At 53.9% G+C, this 26,295-nt stretch overlaps 1 protein-coding gene across 2 annotated transcripts; it reads right to left on the bottom strand.

Moving 5' to 3' along the window:
• Positions 1 to 2,030: 2,030 nt before the first annotated feature.
• TSPO (translocator protein) lies at positions 2,031 to 14,744 on the bottom strand. Of its 2 annotated transcripts, XM_027965743.3 has the most exons (4): positions 14,709 to 14,744; positions 5,832 to 6,042; positions 3,176 to 3,314; positions 2,031 to 2,464 (listed from the first exon to the last, which is right to left on the bottom strand). In XM_027965743.3, the coding sequence occupies exons 2-4, from the start codon at positions 6,011 to 6,013 to the stop codon at positions 2,276 to 2,278; spliced, it is 510 nt and encodes a 169-aa protein (XP_027821544.2). In that variant the 5' UTR covers positions 6,014 to 6,042; positions 14,709 to 14,744; the 3' UTR covers positions 2,031 to 2,275.
• Between the last annotated feature and the right edge of the window lie 11,551 nt (positions 14,745 to 26,295).

Genomic DNA, 26,295 nt, shown 5'->3' with positions numbered 1-26,295 from the left:
CCTCTGCCTCCCTTTTCTCTTCCGGGCCCTGGAGCCACAGGCCTGCCTGATGTGTCAGTTGTTTTCCGCTGGGAGTCGAAGAAAACCAGAGTGCCAGGATGAGGGCTTTGAGAAGGGGCCTCCCAGCTGGCGCAGTGGGGAAGAGCTGCCTGCCAGTTCAGGAGGCACGGGAGACAGGTTCCATCCCTGGGTCAGAAGATCCCCTGGAGGAGGAAGTGGCAACCCGCTCCACTATTCTTGCCTGGGAAATCCCACGGACAGAGAACCCTGGCGGGCTACAGTCCATGGGGTCACAGAGTGGGGTATGATTGAGTGTGCACAAACATCCTTTGAAAAACAAGTAATGAGGTGGTGTTTAGGTCTCCAAGTCCCTGGCAGTCTGGGTTTGGGTGCTTTAAACAACTGAAATCTCTCGGTTCTGGAGGTTGGGGTGGTCTAAGGTCAAGGGGCCCCTCTTCCTGACTCGGTCAGCTGTCTTCTCACTGTGACCTCATGTGATGGATGAGAGAGGTTTCTGGGGGTCTCTTAAAAGGGCTCTAATCCCATTCATGGGGGCCCCAGCCTCATGACCTAGTCACCTCCCAAAGGCCCCACCAACCAACCTCTCACTGAGGGTTAGGATTTCAGCATGAATTGGAGAGTATATCAATATTGAGGCTGTGGCAGGTCCTGACCTAAAGCTTGATTTCCTAGTAGTTGCTAAGTCGTGTCCAACATGGACTCCAGCACGTCAGGCTCCCTTGTCCTTCATTATCTCCCAGAGTTGGCTCAAATTCACATCCATTGAGTCGCTGATGCTATCTAACCATCTCATCTGTCATCCCCTTCTGCCCTCCATCTTTTCCAGCATCAGAACCTTTTCTAGTAAGTTGGCTCTCTGCATCAGGTGGCCAAAGTATTGGGGAACTTCAGCTTCAACATCAGTCCTTCCAGTGAATATTCATGACTGATTTCCTTTAGGATTGACGGGTTTGATCTTCTGGCAGTCCAAAGGACTCTCAGGAGTCTTCACCACCAGGATTCTTCAGTGTTCAGCCGCCTTTATGGTCCCAGCTGTAGTTCCTTTTCAGAGCAGACCCTGGAGGGACCATTATGGAGCTGAGGCCCGTCTCTGTCGTGACCGACACTTGGGAACCTGGGTCCTCACGTGAGCCCTGAATCCTGGCTCCAGCACTTAAACCTGGGGGTCTTGGGGATGGAGTTCCCCCCTGCCTGTCCCCGCATCCTGGGGAGGGGATGATGGGAGACCCTAACTCCCACAGGGCAGCAGGGGATGGTCGTGGGTGCTGTCAGCCAGCACAGGGGCGCCCCCAGTGGGTTTTGGAAGTTAAAACATGAAGGCAGAGGCCCCAAAACCCTGGCCAGGGGCCTTCCTGTGCCCCTCAGGTCAAGTGCTCACACCAGGTGGTTCATCAGACGCCTCACAGGGTAGTGATCGCTCCTGCTCGCTCCCGCTTAGAACTTGGCCTGGAGGTAGGGGCTCCAGCAGGACCCTGTGTCCAAGGCTCTGCCAGCCTCACTCGAAACAGGTGTCAGGAGAGGTCATGGGTCACCAGATTTGGGGTCAGGATGACACCTCCCACGTCTAGGTGAGCTGAGCCAGGGAGGGGTTGCCCTCTGTGTACCCATCCCCTCCCTGGGTGTTTGTCCCTGGGGGGCTGAGCCTGGTATTAGGCCTGGCACCCATTCTGGCTGAGGCCAGTGGAGGAGCATGCTTGGGGCCAGAGCAGAGCCAGGCAGTGGACCAGGCCGACTGTGGGCCTGGGCCCTTCAGGTGCCTGGGCTGGACTTCCCGGATGCGTAGAGGGTGGACGGGACCTCCTCCCCAGGCTGGGGGCAAAGGCTGAACCCATTCTCTGCCCGTGTCTGCCGCTCCACCTTGGGCAGGCCGCCTCCTTTCCTGGGAGGGTCGTGAGAGGTGTTAGTCTGCATCCCACGGATGACCCAGCCCGGACACACCCAGCCGGAGGATGAGCCCCTCGCCCTCCCCACGGCCAGGGGTCCCACCCAAGCAAACAGGCCACGGCCAAGAAGTTGAAACACTTTATTTGGTTTATAAAATTCATGTTCCAAAAGCGAGCTTCGAGCAGGGCTGAAGGTGCAGGATGTTGTTTCTGGGGTGGGGGCTCAGCTCAGAGGAGCACCTCTGGAATTGCTGGTAACCCCCTGGGCTGAGAGCAGACAGGCGGCCTGGTGGCTGTGGGAGCCCAGGGACCCCCACCACCCGGCAGCGCCTGCCCCACAGCGGCTGCAGTCCTCAGAGGGCGAGGCGTCCTCACTCCGAGAGCCGCCGGCCGCTCCTCCGGCCCTGGTTGTCCTGCCACATACGGTAGTTGAGCATGGCCGCGAAGGCCAGCCAGGCCAGGTACGGGTACAGTAGGCAGGCAGCCGGCGGGCTCACCTGGCGCCAGGCCATGGCTGTGGCTGCTGCCATGCCGCCAGTCAGCAGGAGATCCACGAAGGCCTGCAGAGATGAGGATGGGGAGGCCTGAGGCACCACGACCCACGGGGTGGTGTGTCCCAGCTGCCCACCAACCACAGCGGCAGAGGGAACTCTCCAGCCACCTCTCTGTGACCTGGCCAAGCCCCGCTCCTGTTCTCAGTTTCTTCATCTGTAAAATGGGAACCATCACCCTTGCCCAACTCTGCCACGTGGAGGGGTGCACAGCATCAGCTCTAAGGTGGGTTTTCCTGCACCCAAGGCCCCTAAGTCCACGGAGCTTTAGAACCCCACAAGGCTTCCTTCATGGAGGAAAAGCAGCTGAGGGGCACTGGTCTGCTAAGAGCTGCTGTGTTCTCTTTGGCCACACCCTGTGGCACATGAGATCTTAGTTCGCCAACCAGGGATCGAACTCAAACCCCCTGCACTGGAAGTGTGACGTCCTAACCACTGCACTGCCAGGGAAGTCCTAAGATATTTATGTTTATTTGGCTGCGTTTGGCTTAGTTGCAGCATGCAGGATTGGTTCCCTGACCAGGGATCGAACCCAGGGCCCCCTGCATTGGGAGCGTGAAGTCTCCCCGCTAAGAGCTTCTGAATGGACCAGGAGCCATGTGCCTCCCCTGCCCCCCACCTTTAGATCCTGGGTCTGGGGGGCTGGGATATGGTACCCCATGTCCCCCCAGGGAGGGGCCATCTCCAGGGACCAGGGAGACAAACCAAGGCCACACTTACCCAGCCCATTTGTCGAGTGCCGAAGAAGAGAGGAGGCCACGCCCAGTTCAGAGCCAGCTGCCCAGCGTAGAGGCCCAGGGGAACCACTGCCTCCTTTGAGAAGCCCCCCAGCTCTTTCCAGATCAGGTAGGAACCATACCTGAAACAGAGGCTACTGGTCAGGGCACCAACAGGGAAGGGGCCAGGGGCCTCCCTGCAAGGCAGGAAGCCACGCTCACCTCTTAGACCACGGAGTGCTGACTCAGGCATGCCCTGCCCCTGACTGCTGTGTGACCTCCAGGAACTTGCTTAACCTCTCTGGGCCCTTGTCTCTCATGGGGTCACTGCAGAGATTCCAGTTAATATCTTGGTGGTGCTAAGGGCAGTACCTGGCTGCCCTTAGGACGGGTACTCGATAAATAATTGCATCATCACCATCAGTGTTGTCAGGAGAGAAGCATGTAGAAGGCATGCAGCTGAATGGGCCTCAGGGGATTGGGGGCTGGGCCTTAGAAGACAAGGATGAGTTGGCCAGGGTTAGGCCACAAAATTACGTAAAGGTTTAGGCCCATATACGGGCTTCCCTGGTGGCTCAGACGGTAAAGAATCTGCCTGCAAAGCAGGACACCCCAGTTCAACCCCTGGGCCGGGAAGATCCCCTGGAGAAGGGAAAGAAAGAAAGTGAAAGCTTAGTTGTGTCTGACTCTTTGCGACCCCATGGACTGCAGTAACCTACCAGACTCCTCCATCCATGGGATTTTCCGGGCAAGAATACTGGAGTGGCTTGCCATTTCCTTCTCCAGGGGATCTTCCCCAGCCAGGGATCGAACCCGGGCCTCCCACATTGTAGACAGACGCTTTACCGTCTGAGCCATTTCTTGCCTGGAGAACTCCCATGGACAGAGGATCCTGGAGATCTACAGTCCATGGGGTCGCAAAGAGTCAGACGTGACTGAGTGACGAACACTTTCAGGGGCATAGCTGAAACTCTGAGTCAGCCTGAGTTACTGTCAACAGTACCCCCAAGGTCTGAGGGGGGCTCTGGGGAGGTAAAGCAGAAGAGACCCTGGTCCTGGGGGGCTCCTAGGACCACAAGGGCAGTGGTACCACCACTGATAACAATAGCTACTGCCCTCCCTCACAGCCCAGCTGGTAAAGAATGCGCCGGCGGTGCAGGGGACCCCGGTTCGATTCCTGGGTTGGGAAGATCCGCTGGAGAATGGATAGGCTACCCACTCCAGTACTCTTGGGCTTCCCTTGTGGCTCAGCTGGTAAAGAGTCCGCCCGCAATGCGGGTGACCTGGGTTTGATTCCTGGGTTGGGAAGATTCCCCTGGAGAAGGGAAAGGCTACCCACTCTAATATCCTGGCCTAGAGAATTCCATGGACTGCATAGTCCATTAGGTCGCAAAGAGTCGGACACGACTGAGCGACTTTCATTTCACTTCTTCCACATCTACACATGCAGGCACCTCTCTGCAAGCATTAGCTCACTCATCCTCATGGTTATGTCATGAGGCAGGCAGGACTGTCACCCCCATCTTGCAGGTGTGGAAACTGAGGCACAGAGGGGAGAAGTGCTCAGAGCTCTTGGCAGGCTGTCGGGAGGTGAGTCTGCATTTGAATCCAGCTAGTCTGAGTCCAGAGGCTGAGCTGTCTACTCTGAGAGGTTTGCCGGGTTCCGCAAATAAAGAGGTGATGCCAGACTGACGCTCTATCGGAATCTCAATGGGGAGGGGAGGCTGGAGCAAGTGAAGGCAGCAACAGTGGTGCCTCTGGACTGGGACGGTGAGGAGAAAGTGGGGCGCAGGAAGAAGAACCGCAGGCCAACAGGGCAGGGCCAGGGGCTGGAAGAGGGTGCAGCCTGGCTGACACTGAGGCAGGCCTCGAGGACCGTCTTACTCCCTTCAGGAGCCTGGGGCATCAGCCCGGTCTCTGCTCCCTTCCCCCTACAGTCCCACTGGGCGGGCACAGAACCTGCGTGTTGGGAACATTGCGGAGGACGGTGGGAAGCTGACCAGTCTCCTGGTCTCTGCTCTCTGCCCCCTGCAGTCCCACTGGGCGGGCACAGAACCTGCGTGTTGGGAACATTGCGGAGGACGGTGGGAAGCTGACCAGTCTCCCGGCTGCAAACCCCACTGTAGCCAGCAGAGTGCGCACTCCCTCACCCAGGGCTGCATTTCCTTGGGCACCTCCCTGGTCTGTCCAGGAAGGCCTGTAGGGCCCTGTGTCCTTGGGAGGTCTCTTTTCAAACGAGGGGTCGTGAACCTTAACAAAGGCAAAGCCTGACCCCAGGCGGATGCCCAGCAAATGGCTACTGTGACTGCCGCTGCTGTCACTGCTATTGATCTTGGAAGCATTCGCCCGCCCACGTCAACTTTACACACGGGGCCAGCCTCTCCCTGCAGTTGTAAAAACAGCCAGAGTGCCAGTACAGGGTTGCCACCCCTTCCAGGAGGCCTCAGAGGAAAGCGTTCGGTTGTGCAACCGACAGGCCTCACAGCTTTCTCCACCTTCACTTGCCAAACAGGGCCGGGAAATGGTGCCCACTTCCCCACCGGCACCTAGAGAGTTCACCTCCGGAGGAGACGCTCGGGCCTCGGGCTTGGGCCTCCCCCGCCCCACCTACCCAGCATGTGGACAGGCCCAGCGCCACGCCAGCGCCCACTCCCACCTACCCCATGGCCGAGTAGAGCGTGCCCCAGATGGGGGCCAGAATCCAGCGGGGCGGGTGCCACGGGGGCTTCTGCAGGCTGGCGTACCAGCGGAAACCCTCTCCACGGATGTACTGGGTGCCCAAGAAGCCCCCTAGACTGGGCACCAGCGTGAAGCCCACGGCGGGCACCCAGGGCGGGGCCATTGCGGCTGCAGCTGCTGTTTCAGAAAGTTCTGAAAGAGAAGACAGGGCTGGAGTGAGAGATGGGGAGGCTCCAGAGTGGGGGGTGAGGGCTCCTCGGTGTTTCCTAAGGACCGACTGTGAGCAGACCTGCAGTGGGTCTGTTACCGGCCCCTCATCCCTCGTGGATTGACCAAGCAATCAATGGAACAGGCAGGAGGTGCGGAAAAGATGTGCGAGGCTGGGGGGTGCTGAGTTCACCCCACAGCCCGGGCGCCCCAGCCCGAGAGCTCCAGGGAGCACACTTCCACCCAAACTCCTGCCCCCACCCACAAGGCTGCCCCAATGGGCAGGAGCCCCCTGGGTGCCCCTGCCCCCTGTCGGCTCCACGTCGGCCCCTGCTCCAGCTACCAAGCCCCTCTGCTCGCTCACCTTCGCCCTTGACCCCGTGTCTCCTGGTAAATGACCCCTCCTCTCTGCCACCTAATTCAAGGCCAGTTTGGGTAGCCTCCACCAAGAAGGCCACCCAGCCCTTCCTCCCCAGGTTGAGTGCTGGTCCGGGCTCTCCGAGGCTGTCAGTCCACACCTGCACCCAGAGCTCCAGGACTTCCCATTCAGTCACTGTCGTTCACGTGACAACTGGTATCAGATAGCTTGGCTCAAGTACTCACTCCCCACCAACGCACCGTGAAAAGTCAGTCACTCAGTAGTGTCCGACTTCTCCCTGAAACCCCATGGACTATACAGTCCATGAAATGCTCCAGGCCAGAATACTGGAGTGGGTAGCCTTTCCCTTCTCCAGGGGATCTTTCCTACCCAGTGACCTCCGGCAAATGATGGGACATCAACATCCCAACCTGGGTCCAGCCCAGTGGGGGTATCTCTGTGTACAGGTGTTGCAGCATCAGCCCACAGGTCTGCCCTGAAATTGCCTCCCCTTTCCTGTGTTCAGAGAGGGAAAGCAGCCTGCCTGGGGTCGCACAGCACTCTGGGGCTCTGCCCAGGTCAAAAACCTTACTGTTGTGGGTGAGAAGGGACAGAGTTTAAGGCTGGTGGAGGCCCAAGGCTGGCAGGGCTCAGGGCAGGAGTGCCGCTACCACAACCCCAGGGCTGGAACCCCCCCCCGGGCAGGAGCCAAGGGGATTCAGTCTTCAGACTCGGCCTGTCGGCCACACCCCATTGCCCAGCAGCCCCCAGGTCTGCACTGAGGACCCACCTGGCACCCAGAGACCTGAGAGTCTCTGGGTGCCTGAGAGTCTCGGCACCCTGCGGCCGAGAGTCCAGCCGGCTGGATGCTGGGGGCCAGTGCTGCCTGGAACTGCCATGGGACCCCTAAACCTATCAGCACCCCTGACTGGGCCTCAGTTTCCTCATGACAAAATGAAGGGACCAAGCTCCCGCTCACACACCCTGACTCCAATTGGAAGGCCCGGGGAGTGTGTAGGAGATAAGAAGCCCCGGAGCAGGACTCGGTTCAGCACACTTGCTGGGTAGGGGCTGGGCACCACGGTGGGCGGAGAAGGGACCCAGACCTCAGAGTGGGCGCCCCAACCTGGGGTCAGAGAGAAGAGGGTGCACAAAGGACAGGCAGCACTTTGCCCCAGGACACGGGAGGGGAGAGGGGCCCGAGGCACCTGGCAGGCGGGCCGGCAGGTGCAGAGACGAGGCTGTGCCCACCCGCAGGCAGCGGGGAGCCCTCAGGGCACCGGGTGAAGGAGGAAGGCTGACGGGGCAGCAGGGCAGCTGCTGGCCAGGAGATGCAGAAGCGCCCAAGAAGCAGAAGTAAGCTCAGTGCCCAGCACTGGGGACTGCAAGGGATGGGTCAACCCCGCAAGTACAGCTGGGCGGACTCTAATAACATGACAACTGTCCTTAACATTCAGCGCAAAAAGCAGAATATAAAACAGACGACAGAATGATCCCGATTTTAGCAAAAAATAGATAACATGGATACGCATCTTAAAGACGGACCTCCCTGGCAGTCCAGTGCTTAAGACTCTGCCTTCCAATGCAAGGGGTGTGAGTTCAGCTTGCTGCAGGGTGTGGCCAACAAAACTTTTTTTAATGTAACAAGCACGTGAAGATGTTAGCAGCCATCATCCCCCTAAAGCGAACACCTCCTGGGAACCGCTGTGAGCCCAGCCTGAGCACCGTCCTTTCAGACCCTGAGAGGGGCCCACACCATCTTACACCACCTGCGCATGGACCCAAGGTGCCAAGGGCGGGGGCACTTGCCCAGGGTCCCTCCACAAGCAGGTAGCTCGGGAGGCTAAGGCCCACGCTCGCCAGCAGGACTTAAGATGCTCTGTTATCGTTTTCCAAAATGTCTATATGGAGCACACTTTTAAACAGTCGGCCACATGCCACAACTAAAGATCACACGTGCTGCGACTAAGACCCAGCGCAGCTAAATAAATAAAGAAATATTACGAAAAAATAAAAGGAACCGTCAGAGGGTGCTAGGCATTCGGCAGATTCCGGCTCCGCCATCCAGTGAGTGAGTGCTCCGTCCCTGGGCCTCAGTTTTCTCACCTATGGAAGGGGGCCAGTGAGCCCACCCCACCCCCCACCACGATCGCTGCACAGGTGAGTCGTGAGGATAAACACTGCCCGGGGCTGGCTCCTGAGAGGTGAACCAGCCCGTGTTTCTCCCCCACCCTCTCCTGCCCAGCCCTCCGGTTTCCAGGGGGCATGGAACTGGTCCTGGGGCGGGGGTGAGCATCTGATCTCACTACAGCACGAGGCCCACCTCTGCCCGGTCCAGGAGCGCGCTGGCCCAGTGCTGGTCCCGGGGGACGTGGCGCCCGGGGACCCAGCCTCCACGGTGTCACTTCAGGGGAGCCCAGGCCACCTCGGCTGCTTTCTCGTCTACACCACCGGGCACAGCCCCGCTCAGCCTGTTTAACAGATGTGTTGAAACCACAGTCAAGTGGCAGCCTTTGGGCAACCATAACGAGCTGCGTTCAGGGCCTGAGGGCTCCCCTGGACGGTGACGTGGGCTGGGCAGGTGGGAGGGCTTCACCCTGCACTGACTCTCACACAGACAGGGTCACTGAGGCCTAGAGGCCCAGGGGCAGGCTAGGGGATCAGACCCTGAGCCAGGCCAGAGCTCAGGCCTCCACAGGATGACCGTATAAGCCTTTGCCCAGGACAGTTCCAATGTATGCCCACTTTGTCCCAAATGAGTGCCCCTCCCCAGGAGTGTCCCTTTTACAGATGACCAAGGTTAATGCCACCAGTATAAGACACGTGTCCCGGTTCAGAGAGGTGGACACACTCAACGTGGTCTTCTTGCCACAAATGCAAACTCTGATCCAGTCATGAGAAACTGTCAGGGTCCCGGCTGGAGGAACATTTGACCACATACCTGCCCTGCCCTCTAGCACTCTTGAAAAGGGCCAGGTCACGGAAGGCAAGGGAAGAAGACAGAAGGATGCATCACTGACTAAAGACAAGTAATAGCTAAGCAGAAGGTGGGATCCTGGGCAGATGGTGTCCTGGGCCAACGGATGGCGTTAGCAGCGTTACCAACAGGGTGTGAATTTCCTGGTCCGGGAGGGGAAGCTGGGTGAAGGGTGTGTGGCAACTTTGTACTACCTCTGTAACTTTGCCTAAGTCTAAAATTAGTCCAAAATAAACATTTTTAAAAAGAGTATCCTGCTTTGGACACAAATTTGCATCCCCTCCTACTTGTTTCTCCCTACATTCATCACAGCATCAGTCCCTAACCTCCACCCCTGGCCCCAGACACCCCACCTGCCACCAAGGCCCCTCAGAGCCTCCTGACCATTTGGTTTTTATTTCCTGTTGCTTGTGATTCACTGAAATGAAAGGCATACACACACAAGAAACCATTTTAAAGTGCACAGTTTGGGGGCAATTTCATACATTTCCAATGTTGTGCAACCGTCTATATTAAGCTCCAAAATATCTCCATCACCCCCCAAAGGCCCCAGCACCCATGAGCAGTCCCTCCCCGGTCCTCCTGCCCTCAGCCCTCGGCAACCACCAGGCTGCCTCCTGTGTCTACAGATTTGCCTTTTCTGGACATCGCACCTAGACGGAACCACGCAATTTGTGGACCGTGGGGTCTGGCTTCTCCCACCGAGCGTGTTTTTGAGGTTTATGAACATCGTGGCCTGTGTCCATACTTCTCCCCAAGGTGTCGTGGGCAGGTGTCACCGGTCACAGCTCCCAGCCGGTGCCCAGGCTCCCAGCCAGTGCCCAGCGTGCCAGCTGATGGGGCTGGAGAGCCCATCACCCTGGCCGCTTGCTGAGCAGAACAAGCAGAGGCCCGGGAAGGGGTGCTGGCTCTCCCAAGGCCGGGGTGACGGAGCACGGCTTGAACCCCACTTCTGCCCGCCTGTTTATCTATGCACCACTGGACCAAGGGGATTAATGGGTCTGCCCAGCCCCGAGGTCAGAAAACAGGTAGCCCAGATGCCCATGTGGAGACAGTCCAGACAGGGAGCTTCCTGAGGCCTCATGGGGATGGCCAGGATCTTGAATAACCTGATTAGGGGAGCCACCAGGCTGAGTCATGCTGGGCTGGGCAGAGCTAGGCGGGGCAGCTGGCCCAGGCAGGCCTGAGAGGGATCCACTCTGTGATGGGGTTGTAGTTCAGTTGCTCAGTCCTGTCCAACTCTCTGCGACCCCATGGCCTGCAGCACGCCAGGCCTTCCTGTCCTTCACTAACTCCTGGAGTTTGCTCAAACTCATGTCCATTGAGTCAGTGATGCCATCCAACCATCTCATCCTCTGTCTCCCTCTTCTCCTCCTGCCCTGAATCTTTCCCAGCCTCAGGTCTTTTCCAGTGAGTTAGCTCTTTGCATCAGGTGGCCCAAGTATTAGGGTTAGGGACCACCAGTGGTCAGGAAGGGGCTCAGGCAGAGGGGCAAAGCCACCCACCTGTCCTTTATTTGCTTCCATCAGACAGTGACTCAGAGCCCAAACTTTGGCTCCGTCTCCAACTTTCTTGGTGAACTCAGGCCAAAGCGCCACTTTGGGCCTCAGTTTCCCCTGACACCAGGTGGGTACCACCGGCCCTGCCTGCTTCATGGGGTCATGGGGAGGCTCAAGTGAGGGCCAGGCAAGCGAGGGGATGGAAGGGTCAGGGTCGGGGGCCATGCGTCCCTCCAGGAGAAGACCCAGCCTCATGGCGCAGACCCAAGGCTGAGAAAATGTCAGCCAGTCACCCAACACTCGGGGTGAAAATGCTGAAAGGCCTCACCCTTGAGGCCTGAGGCCACTGAAACCACGACCTAGAAAGGCAAAGCAGAGCGCTCAGGCGCTGGGGTCAGGAGAAGGCTCTTGGCCTCTGGGAGTGAGCAGGGTGGGGAGGAGCTTGGCGGAGGCCCAGGCTGGGCTCACACTGGGTCAGCATTGCTCCACCCAGCTTCACAGAAGCCACGGGGGAGGGGCCAGCCACCTCTCAGCTCAGCCCACACAGTCTCGGCCTCCATGGTGCACACCACTCTCCAGATGAGGAAACCAAAGCTTGGGCGTCACAGAAGTTTCCAGATCTGGGTGACCTTGAAGCCCACACCACCCATCCAGGCCCTGATCTGGGAGCCTGCTGGCCTTAGCTCTGGGTCTTACTGGCCAGTCACAGCGAGGGCTGGGTCACCTCCCCTCCACCAGCCTCCTCCTCCAGCCTGACAAGGCCTGCTCCAAAAGTCTGCCAGGTCCAGGGCTGTGGGGTAAGCCCTCAAGCTCCTCCCACCCCACCTCAGCCACTCCACCCTCTGCCTGCACGCCAGAAGATTCTCTCGGGGCCAACAGCCTCACTGCCTCCAGCCTCAGGGCAGCGTCCCAGCCCCCAAGAGGCATCAGGTCCTGACTGGGCCCGTGGGCAGCAGTTTCAGGATGAGTCCTCCCGGCCCCCCTGGGCCGAGACCCGGGGTCTCCGGCCCCAGTGATGCTTCACTCCAGGGCTCTGTGTCCCCGTCTGTGAAGTGAGGGTCGAGCCAGTGGGCCTCTGGAGGAGCCCTCTGCTCTCTGAGGCCAGAGACAGAAGGGGACAGAAACTGCTGCCCAGAAACGGGCAGAGTTCTGCCGTTTCTCTGCTCCCCACCCCCAGCCTGTACCCTCCCGGGCCTTATCTTTCCTGCAAGCCACCACTGATGGTCCCAGGGACTTGTTTTAAGACTCTCCCCCCACCTCTTTTTTTTTTAATGACTCACAACTAATCCTCCTCATGATAACCTCTGTTCATCTTTTTCATTATGAAAATATCCAATGTAACAGACCAGACAGTTCTATAAGATTCTGCCTGCAGCTGGAAACCTGGCCTGTGTGGGATGGGGGCGGCGGGGGCTGGGGGTGACAAAAGGGAATCTGCTTTATGGAGAATGACTAATTTTTTAAGGCAGAGTGCATACACAGACATTGCCACCACAATCAAAAATAAGTCACAGGAAATACAAATGACAGATTCAAAAATGAAACCGGGAAAAAGCGAAAGTGTAGGCAGCAGAAAGTAGGCTCCCCCCGGCAGCGCCCCCCACCCCTCCTCTCCCCAGCAACCCACTGTCAGTGGCTTCTGGTTTCTGCCAGATCCAGCCGGATACCATTCAGTCATGGGCGGGCGGGCAGGCACGTGTGTGTACACGCATACACACCCAGACACACTCTGCAGGCAGAGAAAGTGGCCTCTGGGCTTGCACTGTGGTGGCGGCAGGCCTCTGCCGTCGGACCACGAAACCATCTGAGCCCCAGCTGCCCTGCTCTGAGCCCCTGGGCCAGGTCCTGGCTGAGCGTGTCAGGCCCCTCTCTGTTCAAAGGCCCCCTTGGGCACCTAGGACTCCCACTGAGCCCCTCTCTGGGGGTGCTGAGCACCTGTCTCCCTGCCCTCCGAAGAGGCTGGTCGCCTCCCCTCCCTTCCTCCCCAGCACCTTTCCCAACCCAGAGCTACCGGGCAGGAGTGGACCCTGCCTCCTGCTGCCCTGTGTGGGGTCCCCACACGTCACAGAGATACGGGGGCCCGTGACCTGGTGTGCCAGACACCTTGGGCCATGCTTCTCGTCCGCAGCCTCCTCCCTGGACATGACCCTTTTGGAACAGCCTCGACCCCATATCCTCAGGGAAGGCTAGAGCCCTGGTCCTCCTGCCATTCACTCTGGAGCACGTGGCCAGTACCAGGGACCATCATATTTCACCAGGCCAGCGGAGAGACTCCCAGCCCAGGCCAGGCCCTGGGGCCTTTGCCAGGCTGCTCCGGCGCTCAGCAGTGTGTCCATAGCTGGAACCCCCGCTGTGAGCAGACAGGGCAGAACAACCCCCAAGGAAGAACCAGGCATGGCTCTCTTGACACAAGAGAAACCATTTTAGGACTGACCTGTTTCATGATCTAAGCCTGGCCGGGGTGCTTTGCCCTTGAACAGATCCCGGTAATAATCTTAAGGGAATGAATGAACAAACAGGCAAGAGAAGTAACAACTGCAAAGATAATAAGTCAGTTGTGAAGACTCTCAGTTGTTTCCGTGGGGAAAGTTGGCCTGAAACACGTTTTTGTTTTGTTTTGTTTTGTTTTTTTTTGGCTGTTTTGCAGAATTTCATCCCCACCCTCGCAATCCCCACTCCCAGCCAACAGATCGACTGGAACCTAAGGAACAAGAAGTTGACCTTTGCTGATCCCTTGTGATTTCAATCAACAGAAGCTTGGACATTGCTGAGCTTTGTCCCAATTCTATGAATTCTATGAATTCACCTCCACTCAAGCCCCTTTATGAATACGCATGGATGCTTAGCTGCCTGCAATACAGGAGACCTGGGTTTGATCCCTGGGTCAGGAAGAGCTCCTGGAGAAGGGAATGGCTACTCATTACAGTATTATTCTTGCCTGGAGGATTCCAGGGACAGAGGAGCCTGGCGGGCTACAGTCCACAGGGTGGCAAAGAGTCGGAGATGACTTGAGTGACTAACACACACAGTTTTGCTGTAGGAGGAGATGCTGCTTTGGGAAAGCTGCAAGACGCTCTCCTTAGTTGTTGCAAGTAAGAAATCCTTCCTTCTCCCTATCTTTGCTTGGTTGTACCTTTTGGCTGGCCACCCACCAGAAGGCAAACCCAGTCATTGGGAACACCAGGACCCCTGCCACCAGGGCTCCCAGCTCCCAGCTCTTTTGCAGGAGGGGCAGCTCACAGCTGGGGGGTCCTGCCCCCACCAGGGGCGCAGGCTACAGTCCACCTACACACCTGAGCACTGGACACGGGGACCTAGGGACGCAGTTCTAAGGCTCTGGGGGCCTTCTGGCTTTGAGCAAATGACTTCCCCTCTTCCGCCTGAGTTTCTTCCGGTAGAAGTGGGGTGTCTCAAGTGGATCCGGAGCACGAGGGCTCCCTGGCGTTTTGTGATCTTCAAGTGCCTGGCTCTGCCACTCCCGCCCTCTGCGGGACTCCCCGGCTCAGCTAGGGGATGGGCGGGAAGCAGGGGTGTCTGGCCCCGGGCGGGGTGCGGGAGGGCCGCGTTGCCCAAGGCCCTCCTCCCGCGCCCCTCATCTCTCCAGGATCCCGAAGCGCAGGAACGCGAGCACGGAGGCCAGGACTGGGGTCCCTGCCGCCCCGGCCGCCCCTCCGGCCGATCCGGGTCAGAGTGCTGCCCCGTGGCCTCCTGCCGCAGCCTTCCCTCGGACCCCGCGCCAGCTGGCGGGCGATGTCGGGGGTCGCTCCTCACCGGGGCCCCCTTCCCGCCACCCCCTTGGCGCCCCGTCCCCACTCACCAGCTACGACGAGGACTCGGCTCCGGGAAGGGCACTGAGCGGCGGGAGGTGGCGGCCCTTCCCGGGGCCCGCCCGGCCCCGCCCGCCCGGCCCCGCCCGCCGGGCCCCGCCCGGCTTGGCTGGAAGCCCGGGCCGCGCCGCCCACAGCCCCGCGGGTCCGGGCGCTCCCGCCTCCGGCCGCCGCCTCCCCGGGCGCCCTCAGCCCCGCAGGTCACCGCGCTTCAGCCTCCGGCCTCTGCCTCCTCCGGGCGCAGGCACGAGCGGGTCTCCCGGCCGGGGCTCCTTCCCCCGGTGGCCGCCGCGCCGCGCAGACTCAACCGGCGCTGCAGGCAAGTCCCTTCTCTTGAGCCTCATTTTTCCCGTCTGTAAAATGGGGCGATAGAGGCAACCGATCTCAGAGAAGGGAACTGCAGTCGCCTCATGGCAGAATCTTAAACAGCTTCCTACACAGCCGCCCTGGGCCCCCATCTCTGGAGGAGCACCCCAGTTCCTTTAGCTATTGCCCCAGGACAGGAGGCAGAGCTGCACTCTGAGTCTGGGCTTAGCTGCCTTGTCGCTGGCTCGCTCAGCCTCCATCCCCTCATCTGTAAAATGGGCCCAGCGGGGTGGGACTGGGGATGCCAGGTGGTAATACAGGAGACCACAGACGCTGGACATTCAGTGGGCATCACAGCCCAGAGGTGGCCTCCAGTTTGCCAGGGTCACTGTGATGAGAGCATGTCCAGGTCTGGACCTTGAGCACCTCACCTCTTCATCTGCTGGTGCTGCTTAATGACTGCAGCCCCAGGCCTGACCTGGCCCCCTTGGGGAACTTGGCCTGGCAGGGCCCCCAAGATGGCCGAACCACAACTGCCCACAATGGACACTCGAGGCAGGGAAGCGGGGGGCAAGGTGGGCTATGCCTGCTTCCCCAGGGCTGGGGTCTGGTTTTCCTAGGCCCTGGCATTTCTGCCTTCATGGGCAGCCTTTGACTGTGTTGATCTAAAGACAAGGATGAAAAAAGGATAACATTCTCCTCATCTTTTTCTTCTGATTTTAAAAGAAATTACATTTTCCTGGATCCCTCAAAGTACTGGGGCCAAGGCATTCCGGCTGTTGTTTCTAATGAAGTGGATCTGGCCACGCCTCCCAGCAAGCCCTGGCCCTCTTCCTGTAAGGAGGTGCCCAGTGGCTTGCCCCGGAAGCCCTGTGGGGGAGGCATCGCAGCTTTCCTCCAGCCCAGCCCTGCCTGCATGCAGGGCTCCAGGCCCATGGGGGAGCCTCCTGGTAGACAGAGATGTCTATTCCCAAACCCTTGCTGCACAGCAGGGCTGGGGGTGGGAGGGCAGAAGAAACATACCCGGCCCCTCCTTTTTTATAGAGGAGACCCTACATTGCAGAGGGCCAGTGGCTGCCCAAGGGAGTCACACGCGGGTCCAGATGAGATGTGGGTGCCCTTCCCGTGCAGGGAAGCCTCCCGTTAAATTCACCTCCCTCTGTCCAATCCCAGAGACCGCACCTGAGCTCGGTCTGCTGTCCTCCATAGCCGGCCCCCAGCTCCTCTCTTGCCCCTTCCACGCCCCCACCCCAACCCCAGCTCAGGATCCTCTGCGGCGCCCACTGCCTTAGGGTCCAGTCCAAGCCTTTTACCTGACGCTCAAGGCCCCGACTACCTGACTCTGTCCCACCTGCATGCCTGTGCACACGTCCCCTCATCCTGGGCAACTCGACGTGTCCAAGACTGACGGCTCCAACACAAGCAAAGCCCAGTCAGTCCGGGAAGGAGGCATGGAAAACACCCTCCCAAACCCCAGAGAATGCTCAGAGAGGTGACAGGGTCACCCTGTTGCCAGTCGGTCAGGGCCCACATTCTTAACCACTGTGTCATTCGGCTTCTCAATTCTAAGTGTGATTCAGATGCAGTTATTTCCCTCTGTTTTGTCTGTGTGTTTACTTTCTTACATGAGTAATTCATATTTAAAAGAGCTGGAAAATACAGACAAAAGGAAAAAATAAAGTCATCTACTCTCCCGAAAAGCAAAGGAGAAAAGGAAAGATATAAGCATCTGAATGCAGAGTTCCAGAGAATAGCAAGAAGAGATAAGAAAGCCTTCTTCAGCGATCAGTGCAAAGAAATAGAGGAAAACAACAGAATGGGAAAGACTAGAGATCTCTTCAAGAAAATTAGAGATACCAAGGGAACATTTCATGCAAAGATGGGCTCAATAAAGGACAGAAATGGTCTGGACCTAACAGAAGCAGAAGATATTAAGAAGAGGTGGCAAAAATACACAGAAGAACTGTACAAAAAAGATCTTCATGACCCAGATAATCATGATGATGTGATCACTAGTCTAGAGCCAGACATCCTGGAATGTGAAGTCAAGTGAGCCTTAGAAAGCATCACTATGAACAAAGCTAGTGGAGGTGATGGAATTCCAGTTGAGCTGTTTCAGATCCTGAAAGATGATGCTGTGAAAGTGTTGCACTCAATATGCCAGCAAATTTGGAAAACTCAGCAGTGGCCACAGGACTGGAAAATGTCAGTTTTATTCCAATTCCAAAGAAAGGCAATGCAAAGGAATGCTCAAACTACCACACAATTGCACTCATCTCACATGCTAGTAAAGTAATGCTCAAAATTCTCCAAGCCAGGCTTCAGCAATACATGAACCATGAACTTCCTGATGTTCAAGCTGGTTTTAGAAAAGGCAGAGGAACCAGAGATCAAATTGCCAACATCTTCTGGATCATGGGAAAAGCAAGAGAGTTCCAGAAAAACATCTATTTCTGCTTTATTGACTATGCCAAAGCCTTTGACTGTGTGGATCACAATCAACTGTGGAAAATTCTGAGAGAGATGGGAATACCAGACCACCTAACCTGCCTCTTGAGAAATCTGTATGCAGGCCAGGAAGCAACAGTTAGAACTGGACATGGAACAACAGACTGGTTCCAAATAGGAAAAGGAGTACGTCAAGGCTGTATATTGTCACCCTGCTTATTTAACTTCTATGCAGAGTACATCATGAGAAACGCTGGACTGGAAGAAACGCAAGCTGGAATCAAGATTGCCGGGAGAAATATCAATAACCTCAGATATGCAGATGGCACCACCCTTATGGCAGAAAGTGAAGAGGAGCTAAAAAGCCTCGTGATGAAAGTGAAAGAGGAGAGTGAAAAAGTTGGCTTAAAGCTCAACACTCAGAAAATGAAGATCATGGCACCTGGTCCCATCACTTCACGGGAAATAGATGGGGAAACAGTGGAAACAGTGTCAGACTTTTTTGGGGGGCTCCAAAATCACTGCAGATGGTGACTGCAGCCATGAAATTAAAAGACACTTACTCCTTGGAAGAAAAGTTATGACCAACCTAGATAGCATATTCAAAAGCAGAGACATTACTTTACCGACTAAGGTCCATCTAGTCAAGGCTATGGTTTTTCCTGTGGTCATGTATGGATGTGAGAGTTGGACTGTGAAGAAGGCTGAGCGCTGAAGAATTGATGCTTTTGAACTGTGGTGTTGGAGAAGACTCTTGAGAGTCCCTTGGACTGCAAGGAGATCCAACCAGTCCATTCTGAAGGAGATCAACCCTGGGATTTCTTTGGAAGGAATGATGCTAAAGCTGAAACTCCAGTACTTGGCCACCTCACGCGAAGAGTTGACTTATTGGAAAAGACTCTGCTGCTGGGAGGGATTGGGGGCAGGAGGAGAAGGGGTCGACCGAGGATGAGATGGCTGGATGGCATCACGGACGCGATGGACGTGAGTCTGAGTGAACTCCAAGAGATGGTGATGGACAGGGAGGCCTGGCGTGCTGCGATTCATGGGGTCGCAAAGAGTCAGACACGACTGAGCGACTGAACTGAACTGAACTGAACTGAAGTCTCCCATCACCCACCGTGAACACTTGGAGAGTCTTTCTGTGCTTTTTCTAAGCATACAGGCACGCGTTCTTTTGCAAGAGTGCCTTCATGCAGTATAGTCATTGGCTCTGTCATTTGTTTTCTTCCCCTTACAATAAGTCAAAAACCTCTTTGTACTTCCTCAAACATTTGTCTGCATTGTTTCTCTTAATTGTGGACTGTTTCAAACAAACAGAAACATATGTAAAACAGCCCTATACTGATTTGCCTGCTAGAGAGAGTGGGCATGACAGCCAGGCCAGAGGAAGACCCCCTGGGAAGGTGAAACTCTCTGGGGCACAGACTGGCCTCAGCCTCCCTAAGCGTTGGCAAGAGTCCTCTGGGGCAGCCGGAGGGCAAGGCCGGGGTGTGGCTGCCCTATCAGCATGTACTGCAGGGCGGCGGTGTGGACTTTCAGTACAAAGCAGTCAGAGGCATGGGTGGTCTGTCTTCTTGCTTTTGAGCTCACTGCACCTGTGTCCAGATCTCAGGAGCACTTCTGCAGACACTTCTGCGAGGTGGAACAGTGTCCTTCATGGAGCCAGGCAGCAGGACATGGAGGGGAGAACAAGGGTTCATCAGGCAGTGATCAAGACAGCCAAGGGTGGACGTGAGCCTAGGCCAGGCTCACCGGCTGTTCAGCTTCTTTCTCTTGGCTGTGCTGGCTCTTCTCTGCTTCAAGGGGCCTCTTGGGATTGCTCTCCAGTCAGTGCCGGGGCCTAAGACCTCATGCGGAGTTGAGGCCAGAACCTGAGGATTCCTCTCCAGTGCTGACATGGATCTTGGGGTACTTCTGGAGTCTCCACAGGGGAGTCAGTCCTCGTCTCGAGTGGGGACATGCACGTCCGCTTTCCTCCCGAGCTCTAGCAGCAGTGTCAGGCTTCCCGTCGCGTTGATACAGGGATCTGCGGCTTTCCCTCGAGGCTTTCCCACAGGGCTGTCACACGTGCCACCGCGGTGTGAGTCGATACTCAGCGTGAAAGTCAAGGCAGTGCAGGGAAATCAGGTTCCTCTGGAGTGGACTGAGACATTTGGAGGACTTTTGGAATGGTGGCACGACTCCTTGAGTTCCTCTCGACTTTCCTGTTGAGAGTTGCTCCGGCTGCTCATTGTGGGGTTTCTCTTGTTTCAGAGCACAGGCTCTAGAGCACAGACCCAGGAGCGGTGATGCACAGACTTTGTTGCTCTGTGGCATGGAGAGTCTTCTTGGACCAGGGATCAAACCCGTGTCCCCTGCATTGGCAGGCGGATTCCTAACCCCTGGACCTCCAGGAGGCGTCTTAAGAAAGACAGCAGAGGGGGTATCTTTTTGGAGAGCTTGTGTTCTTTCCCACGGCTGACTTGAAGGATGCTTGACTGAGTGACAGTTCAGCGTTGGAGATTCTTGCCCCGCGGCATCGTGAGGACATACTGACGAGCCAGCTGGAGCCCTTCTGCGTTCTGAGCCTTTCTGTGTAAAACCTGTTTTGTTCTTCCTGGTCAGTTTTAAGCTTTTCATCCCCAGAGTTCTGGAATTCCATACTGATAAATCCTCGATGTGGATCTAATTTCATCCATGGTGCCAGCTCTCGGGATGCTTATATCCTTTATTTTTCAGAAATTAAAAGTTTTGGTATCCTTCGCTCCAACTTCTCACTTCTCTTTCTTGAATCCCTGTTACTCAGAATCCTAGACTTCCTGGGCTGGTCTTCTAACTTCCTTTCTTCTGCTCAGAATTTGTTTTTTTTTTTGTTGTTTTTTTTTTTTTTTTAAGAAGGAAAAACTTTTGTGAAGTTGCTTCAACTTTCTCTTCCTGGCCCTCTATTGGTTTTTACATTTTAAAAAATATTTATTTATTTATTTGCACCAAGTCTTCACTTGCAGCCTGCAAACTCTTTAGTTGTGGCATGTGGGATCTAGTTCCCTGACCAGGGATTGAACCCAGGTCCCCTGCACTGGGAGCATGGAGTCTTAGCCACTGGACCACCAGGGAAGTCCCTAATGTTTTTACTTACTTAATTAATTTATTTTTTTTTGCATGCGGGATCTTAGTTAGCTGACCAGGGATCAAACCAGTGCCCCCTCCATTGGAAGCATGGAGCCTCAAGCATGGGACCTCCAGGGAAATCCTTCTGTTGATTTTTTAAATTCTGCTGTCTTATTTATTATTCCAACGCACTGTTTTTTTTGTTTGTTTGTTTTCTGAATGTTCTTAAAAAAAAAAACTTCCTGTTTTTTTTTTTCATTGACGCAATGGCTTCACTTACCTCTCAGTTATCAAGGGTCATTTTCTTAAAACAACTACTTTCTTCTCTCAATAACAGTCCTTGATTCCTATCAGAGATGTGGAAGAGATGTTCAGGTTAAGACATGAACAGAGGAGATGCTGTTGTTATTTTTTATTTTATATTGTTGCTATGATTTATTTTTCTTATTGTTGTTATTTTTTATTCTTTGCCACACTGCCTAGTTACAGAATCTTAGATTCAGTCCCCACCAGGGACTGAACATGGACCACAACAGTGAAAGCACCAAGTCCTAACCACTGGGCCACCAGGGAATTCCCATGTTGCCATTGTCTTATTTATTAATTTATTTTTCTGTATGTTAGAGGCTTTCCTCAGATGTGTGGGGATGTTTGGCTAGCTGCTCATGATTAGAAGAAAAAGGGAAAATAAGTCTACGGATGATATATGTTGAATTAGCTTCACTGTGAATTGAACTCAGTGGCTGTTCGGTAACTTCCTGGTCTGTCAATATCCTCATTTATTTGTTAGATATTGGTTTATTTATCCTTGGATGTCAGGTCTCAGGTGCAGCCTGTGAGATCTTCTGTTGTGGCATGCAGGCTCAAGGGTAGCTTTCCTCAAACAGTTAATTTCTTTTCTCATGATAGTCTCTGACTCCTACCCATTGTTGTTATTTTTTATTTTTTGTAGCTCTGCTCAGCTTGAAGAATCTTAGATTGTGGGAGCCAGGGATCCAACCATTATCCCCTGCATTGGAAGGCAGATTCTTAACCATTGTCACTAACCACCAGGGACATCTGCGTCAGTATCTTTAGGACTTTCCTCTTGGACTGGTCACAGTCTCCAAAGGCCCTCCAGCTCTTGCCTGGAGGGTAGGGGTCTGGCGGCACATTTCTGGGAGCCCAGCTTGGGGGGGCATGGGCAGAGTCGCTGCATTCAGCAGTCAGTATCCACTGTTCCGGGACAGTCCTCACATTCACCCCTGTCCCCTGCTTGCCCAGTCCTTACCAGAGCTAAGAATTGTTATGCACCAAGCCCGTATCTCCGAACCGACGGAGAGAGCAAGTCCACCACAGTAATGCAAAGGCAAGAAGGGAGTTTATTTCTAGCGCGCTAGGGCCCAAGTCTCATCCAGCACAGTGGAATCTGATGAGAGCCCCGAACAAAGGAGTATGGCGGCTTATATACAGGCAGTTTTTTGTCTCAGTTACAGGAGTAGCTGGCGTTACATGATTGGCCAGGCAGGATGAGCGCATGTCCTGTCTCTTTCTGGTAAACATGACTCAGGTCCTAGAGCCCGTCGTTTGGTCCCTAACATTCCCCCCTGTCTTTAGATCATATGGAGGAATCTTCCTCTCGGTCCTGAGACACAGTTTGATATTGTTGCTGAAGCATAAACAGCTGTACTGTATTTATGCATTTTTTATAAAGGCTACAAGTCTATTGATAATACATGGGCCAAAGGTAAGCATCAGTAGAAGTACTAGCAAGAATTTGCCAGAATGAGGGAGAGCTAGAGACAGGAAAGATAGCTAAAGATCTGTCTTCTTCAAAGACACCTTCAAATAGTTCTCTTTATTTCAGCTGTTTTAACTTTTAGATCTACAAGTGACTATCGCTGCCAGTTCCTAAGCATTTGAAAATTCTGTTGTATGAATAAGGGCTGGTTCTCAGCTCTTGGGGCTTCCCTGGTGGCTCAGAGGGTAAAGCATCTGCCTGCAATGCAGGAGACCTGGGTTTGATCCCTGGGTCCGGAAGATCCCCTGGAGAAGGAAATGGCAACTCACTCCAGTACTCATGCCTGAAAAATCCCATGGACAGAGAAGCCTGGTAGACTACAGTCCATGGGATCGCAAAGTGTCAGACACAACTGAGCGACTTCACCTTCTTTCTTTCTCAGCTCTCAGCTGTCTGCAGTCTGCTAAATCATACTGGGCCTCATGCTTTCTAGCTGGAAGAGATTCTGTTGCTAGGGCCCCCTTTCCTGTTCTCTCTGTCCGGCGGTTTATGTCTTTAAAAGATTCCTCTTCTGTGGGTTGATAGGCTTCTGGGGGCAGCGTGTCCTCTGTTCATGTCTTAACCTAAACATCTCTTCCACATCTTTGAGGACACAGCATTGTATGGACTTACCATCAGTAGCTAATCACCTCTGGCTGGATATGCACCTCATTTCCATCTTTTCTGTGTCAAAAGCAAGGGGACTGTGCATCTCCTAAGAGCTATGTCTTTGCTCATCTGATTCTTTTCTCAGGACAAACCCACTTGTGAGATTTGATTATGTGAGTCCACCTAGATCTTTCTCAGTCTGAGATGTGTGTGTGTGTGTCCAGAGTGTGTGTGTGTGTCCAGAGCTCCTTAGAGGCTGGCAGGGGAGGGAAGGGGTATAGATACAGGTGGGTTCAGAATTAGATTCTCTCTAACCCAGCCTGGCACCACAACCTGGAAACCAGATAATCCCAATCTCCAGTCCTACTTCTGTCACTAACCATCTGCCACTTAACCTTTGAGACTCTGTCTGAAAAGTGAAAGTGAAAGTCGCTCAGTCGTGCCTGACTCTTTGCGACTCCATGGACTGTAGCCTACCCCATGGAATTTTCCAGGCCAGAATACTGGAGGGGCTAGACCTTGCCTTCCCCTGAGGATCTTCCCAACCCAGGGATACAACATGTGTAAACTGAGGATAATAATAGCACCTATTTACCATAGAGTTCAGTTCAGTTGCTCAGTTGTGTCTGACTCTTTGTGACCCCATGGACTGCAGCACACCAGTCTTCCCTGTTCATCATGAACTCCCGGAGCTTACTCAAATTCACGTCCATTGAGTTGGTGATGCCATCCAACCATCTCATCCTTTGTCATCCTCTTCTCCTCCCACCTTCAATCTTTCCCAGCATCAGGGTTTTTCAAATGAGTCAGTTCTTCACATCAGGTGGCCAAAGGACTGGAGTTTCAGCTTCAACATCAGTCCTTCCAGTGAATATTCAGGACTGATCTCCTTTATAATGGACTGGTTGGATCTCCTTGCAGTCCAAGTGACTCTCAAGAGTCTTCTCCAACACCACACTTCAAAAGCATCCATTCTTCGGTGTTCAGCTTTCTTTATACTCCAACTCTAACATCCATACATGACCACTGGAAAAACCATAGCCTTGACTAGACAGACTTTTGTTGGCAAAGTAATGTCTCTGCTTTTTAATATGCCATCTAGGTTGGCCATAACTTTCCTTTCAAGGAGTAAGAATCTTTTAATTTCATGTCTGCAGTCACCATTTGCAGTGATTTTGGAGCCCCCAAAATGAAGTCTCTCACTGTTTTCCCATCTATTTGCCATGAAGTGATGGGACCGGATGCCATGATGTTCGTTTTCTGAATGTTGAGCTTTAAGCCAACTTTTTCACTCTCCTCTTTCAGTTTCATCAAGAGGCTCTTTAGCTCCTCTTCACTTTCTGCCGTAAGGGTGGTGTCATCTGCATATCTGAGGTCATTGATATTTCTCCCGGCAGTCTTGGTTCCAGCTTGTGCTTCTTCCAGCCCAGCATTTCTCATGATGTACTCTGCTCAGAAGTTAAATAAGCAGGGTGACAATATACAGCCTTGACGTACTCCTTTCCCTGTTTGGAACCAGTCTGTTGTTCCATGTCAGTTCTAACAGTTGCTTCTTGACCTGCATACAGATTTCTCAGGAGGCAGGTCAGATGTTCTGGTATTCCCATCTCTTGAAGAATTTTCCACAGTTTGTGGTGGTCCACACAGTCAAAGGCTTTGGCATAGTCAATAGCAGAAATAGATGTTTTTCTGGAACTTTCTTGCTTTCTCAATAATCCAATGGATATTGGCAATTTGATCTCTGGTTCCTCTGCCTTTTCTAAAACCAGCTTGAATATCTGGAAGTTCACAGTTCATGTACTGTTGAAGCCTGCCTTGGAGGATTTTGAGCATTACTAGCATGTGAGATGAGTGTAATTGTGTGGTAGTTTGAGCATTCTTTGGCATTGCCTTTCTTTGGGATTGGAATGAAAACTGACCTTTTCCAGTCCTGTGGCCACTGCTGAATTTTCCAAATTTGCTGGCGTATTGAGTGCAGCACTTTCACAGCATCATCTTTCAGGATCTGAAACAGCTCAACTGGAATTCCATCACCTCCACTAGCTTTGTTCATAGTGATGCTTCCTAAGGCTCACTTGACTTCACATTCCAGGATGTCTGGCTCTAGATTAGTGATCATACCTTCATGATTATCTGGGTTGTGAAAATTATTTTTGTATAGTTCTTCTGTGTATTTTTGCCACCTTTTCTTAATATCTTCTGCTTCTGTCAAGTCCAGACCATTTCTGTCCTTTATTGAGCCCATCTTTGCATGAAATGTTCCCTTGGTATCTCTAATTTTCTTGAAGAGATCTCTAGTCTTTCCCATTCTATTGTTTTCCTTTATTTCTTTGCACTGATCACTGAAGAAGGCTTTCTTATCTCTCCTTGCTATTCTTTGGAACTCTGCATTCAAATGGGTATATCTTTCCTTTTCTCCTTTGCTTTTCACTTCTCCTCTTTCCACAGCTATTTGTAAGGCCCCCTCAGACAGCCATTTTGCTTTTTTGCATTTCTTTTTTGGGGGGATGGTCTTGATCCCTGCCTCCTATACAATTTCATGAAACTCCATGCATAGTTCATCAGGCACTCTATCAGATCTAGTCCCTTAAATCTATTTCTCACTTCCACTGTATAATCATAAGGGATTTGATTTAGGTCATACCTGAATGGTCTAGTGGTTTTCCCTACTTTCTTCAATTTAAGTCTGAATTTGGCAATAGGAGTTCCTGATCTGAGCCACAGTCAGCTCCTGGACTTGCTTTTGCTGACTGTATAGAGCTTCTCCATCTTTGGCTCCAAAGAATATAAACAATCTGATTTCGGTGTTGACCATCTGGTGATGTCCATGTGTAAAGTCTTCTCTTGTGCTGTTGGAAGAGGGTGATTGCTATGAACAGTGCGTTCTCTTGGCAAAACTCTATTAGCCTTTGCCCTGCTTTATTCCGTACTCCAAGGCCAAAGTAACCATAGCGTTACTGTGAGGAATTAAAACAGGCTAATGTCTGAAAAATCTCCAGGGCTCTGTCCAATGTAACATATGTGTACTGAAAGCTTACAGTGTGTCTGGGCTGAAGGAATTATTAATATAAAAGAGAGCACAGCAGCGCGGTTAATCAAATACAATAAGGAACACGGAAGCGTTTCAAGCACTTGTCCACCGCTAGGTTGACTATTACACTGCGTTAAGTTGCTTAGTCCATAAATGTTTGTGAGGGCTCAGGGTGCGGTGTGGCATTTTCTTCTTCCCCGAGCAGGTTTAATTAAGCACGTGCCCCCACGGATCCCCAGAGACCAGTCACTAGTTTCAGAGCCTGGGCCGGAACTGGTACTCGCGGAACCTTTCTCCCCGCGGGTGCCTCAGCCCGCCCGGCGGGAAATACATC

This window comes from Ovis aries, chromosome 3, assembly GCF_016772045.2.
Source record: "Ovis aries strain OAR_USU_Benz2616 breed Rambouillet chromosome 3, ARS-UI_Ramb_v3.0, whole genome shotgun sequence".
NCBI lineage: Eukaryota > Metazoa > Chordata > Mammalia > Artiodactyla > Bovidae > Ovis > Ovis aries.
The sequence above is the reverse complement of the archived record's forward strand: the minus strand, read 5'-3'. Positions and strand labels throughout refer to the sequence as shown.

Coding starts and splice junctions, on each gene's coding strand:
- TSPO (XM_027965743.3), bottom strand. CDS start 6,013: ATGGCCCCGCCCTGGGTGCCCGCCGTGGGCTTCACGCTGGTGCCCAGT. Junction 3,315..5,831: donor ACGCTCTACTCGGCCATGGG/GTAGGTGGGAGT, acceptor CCTCTGTTTCAG/GTATGGTTCCTACCTGATCT. Junction 2,465..3,175: donor GCACTCGACAAATGGGCTGG/GTAAGTGTGGCC, acceptor TCATCTCTGCAG/GCCTTCGTGGATCTCCTGCT.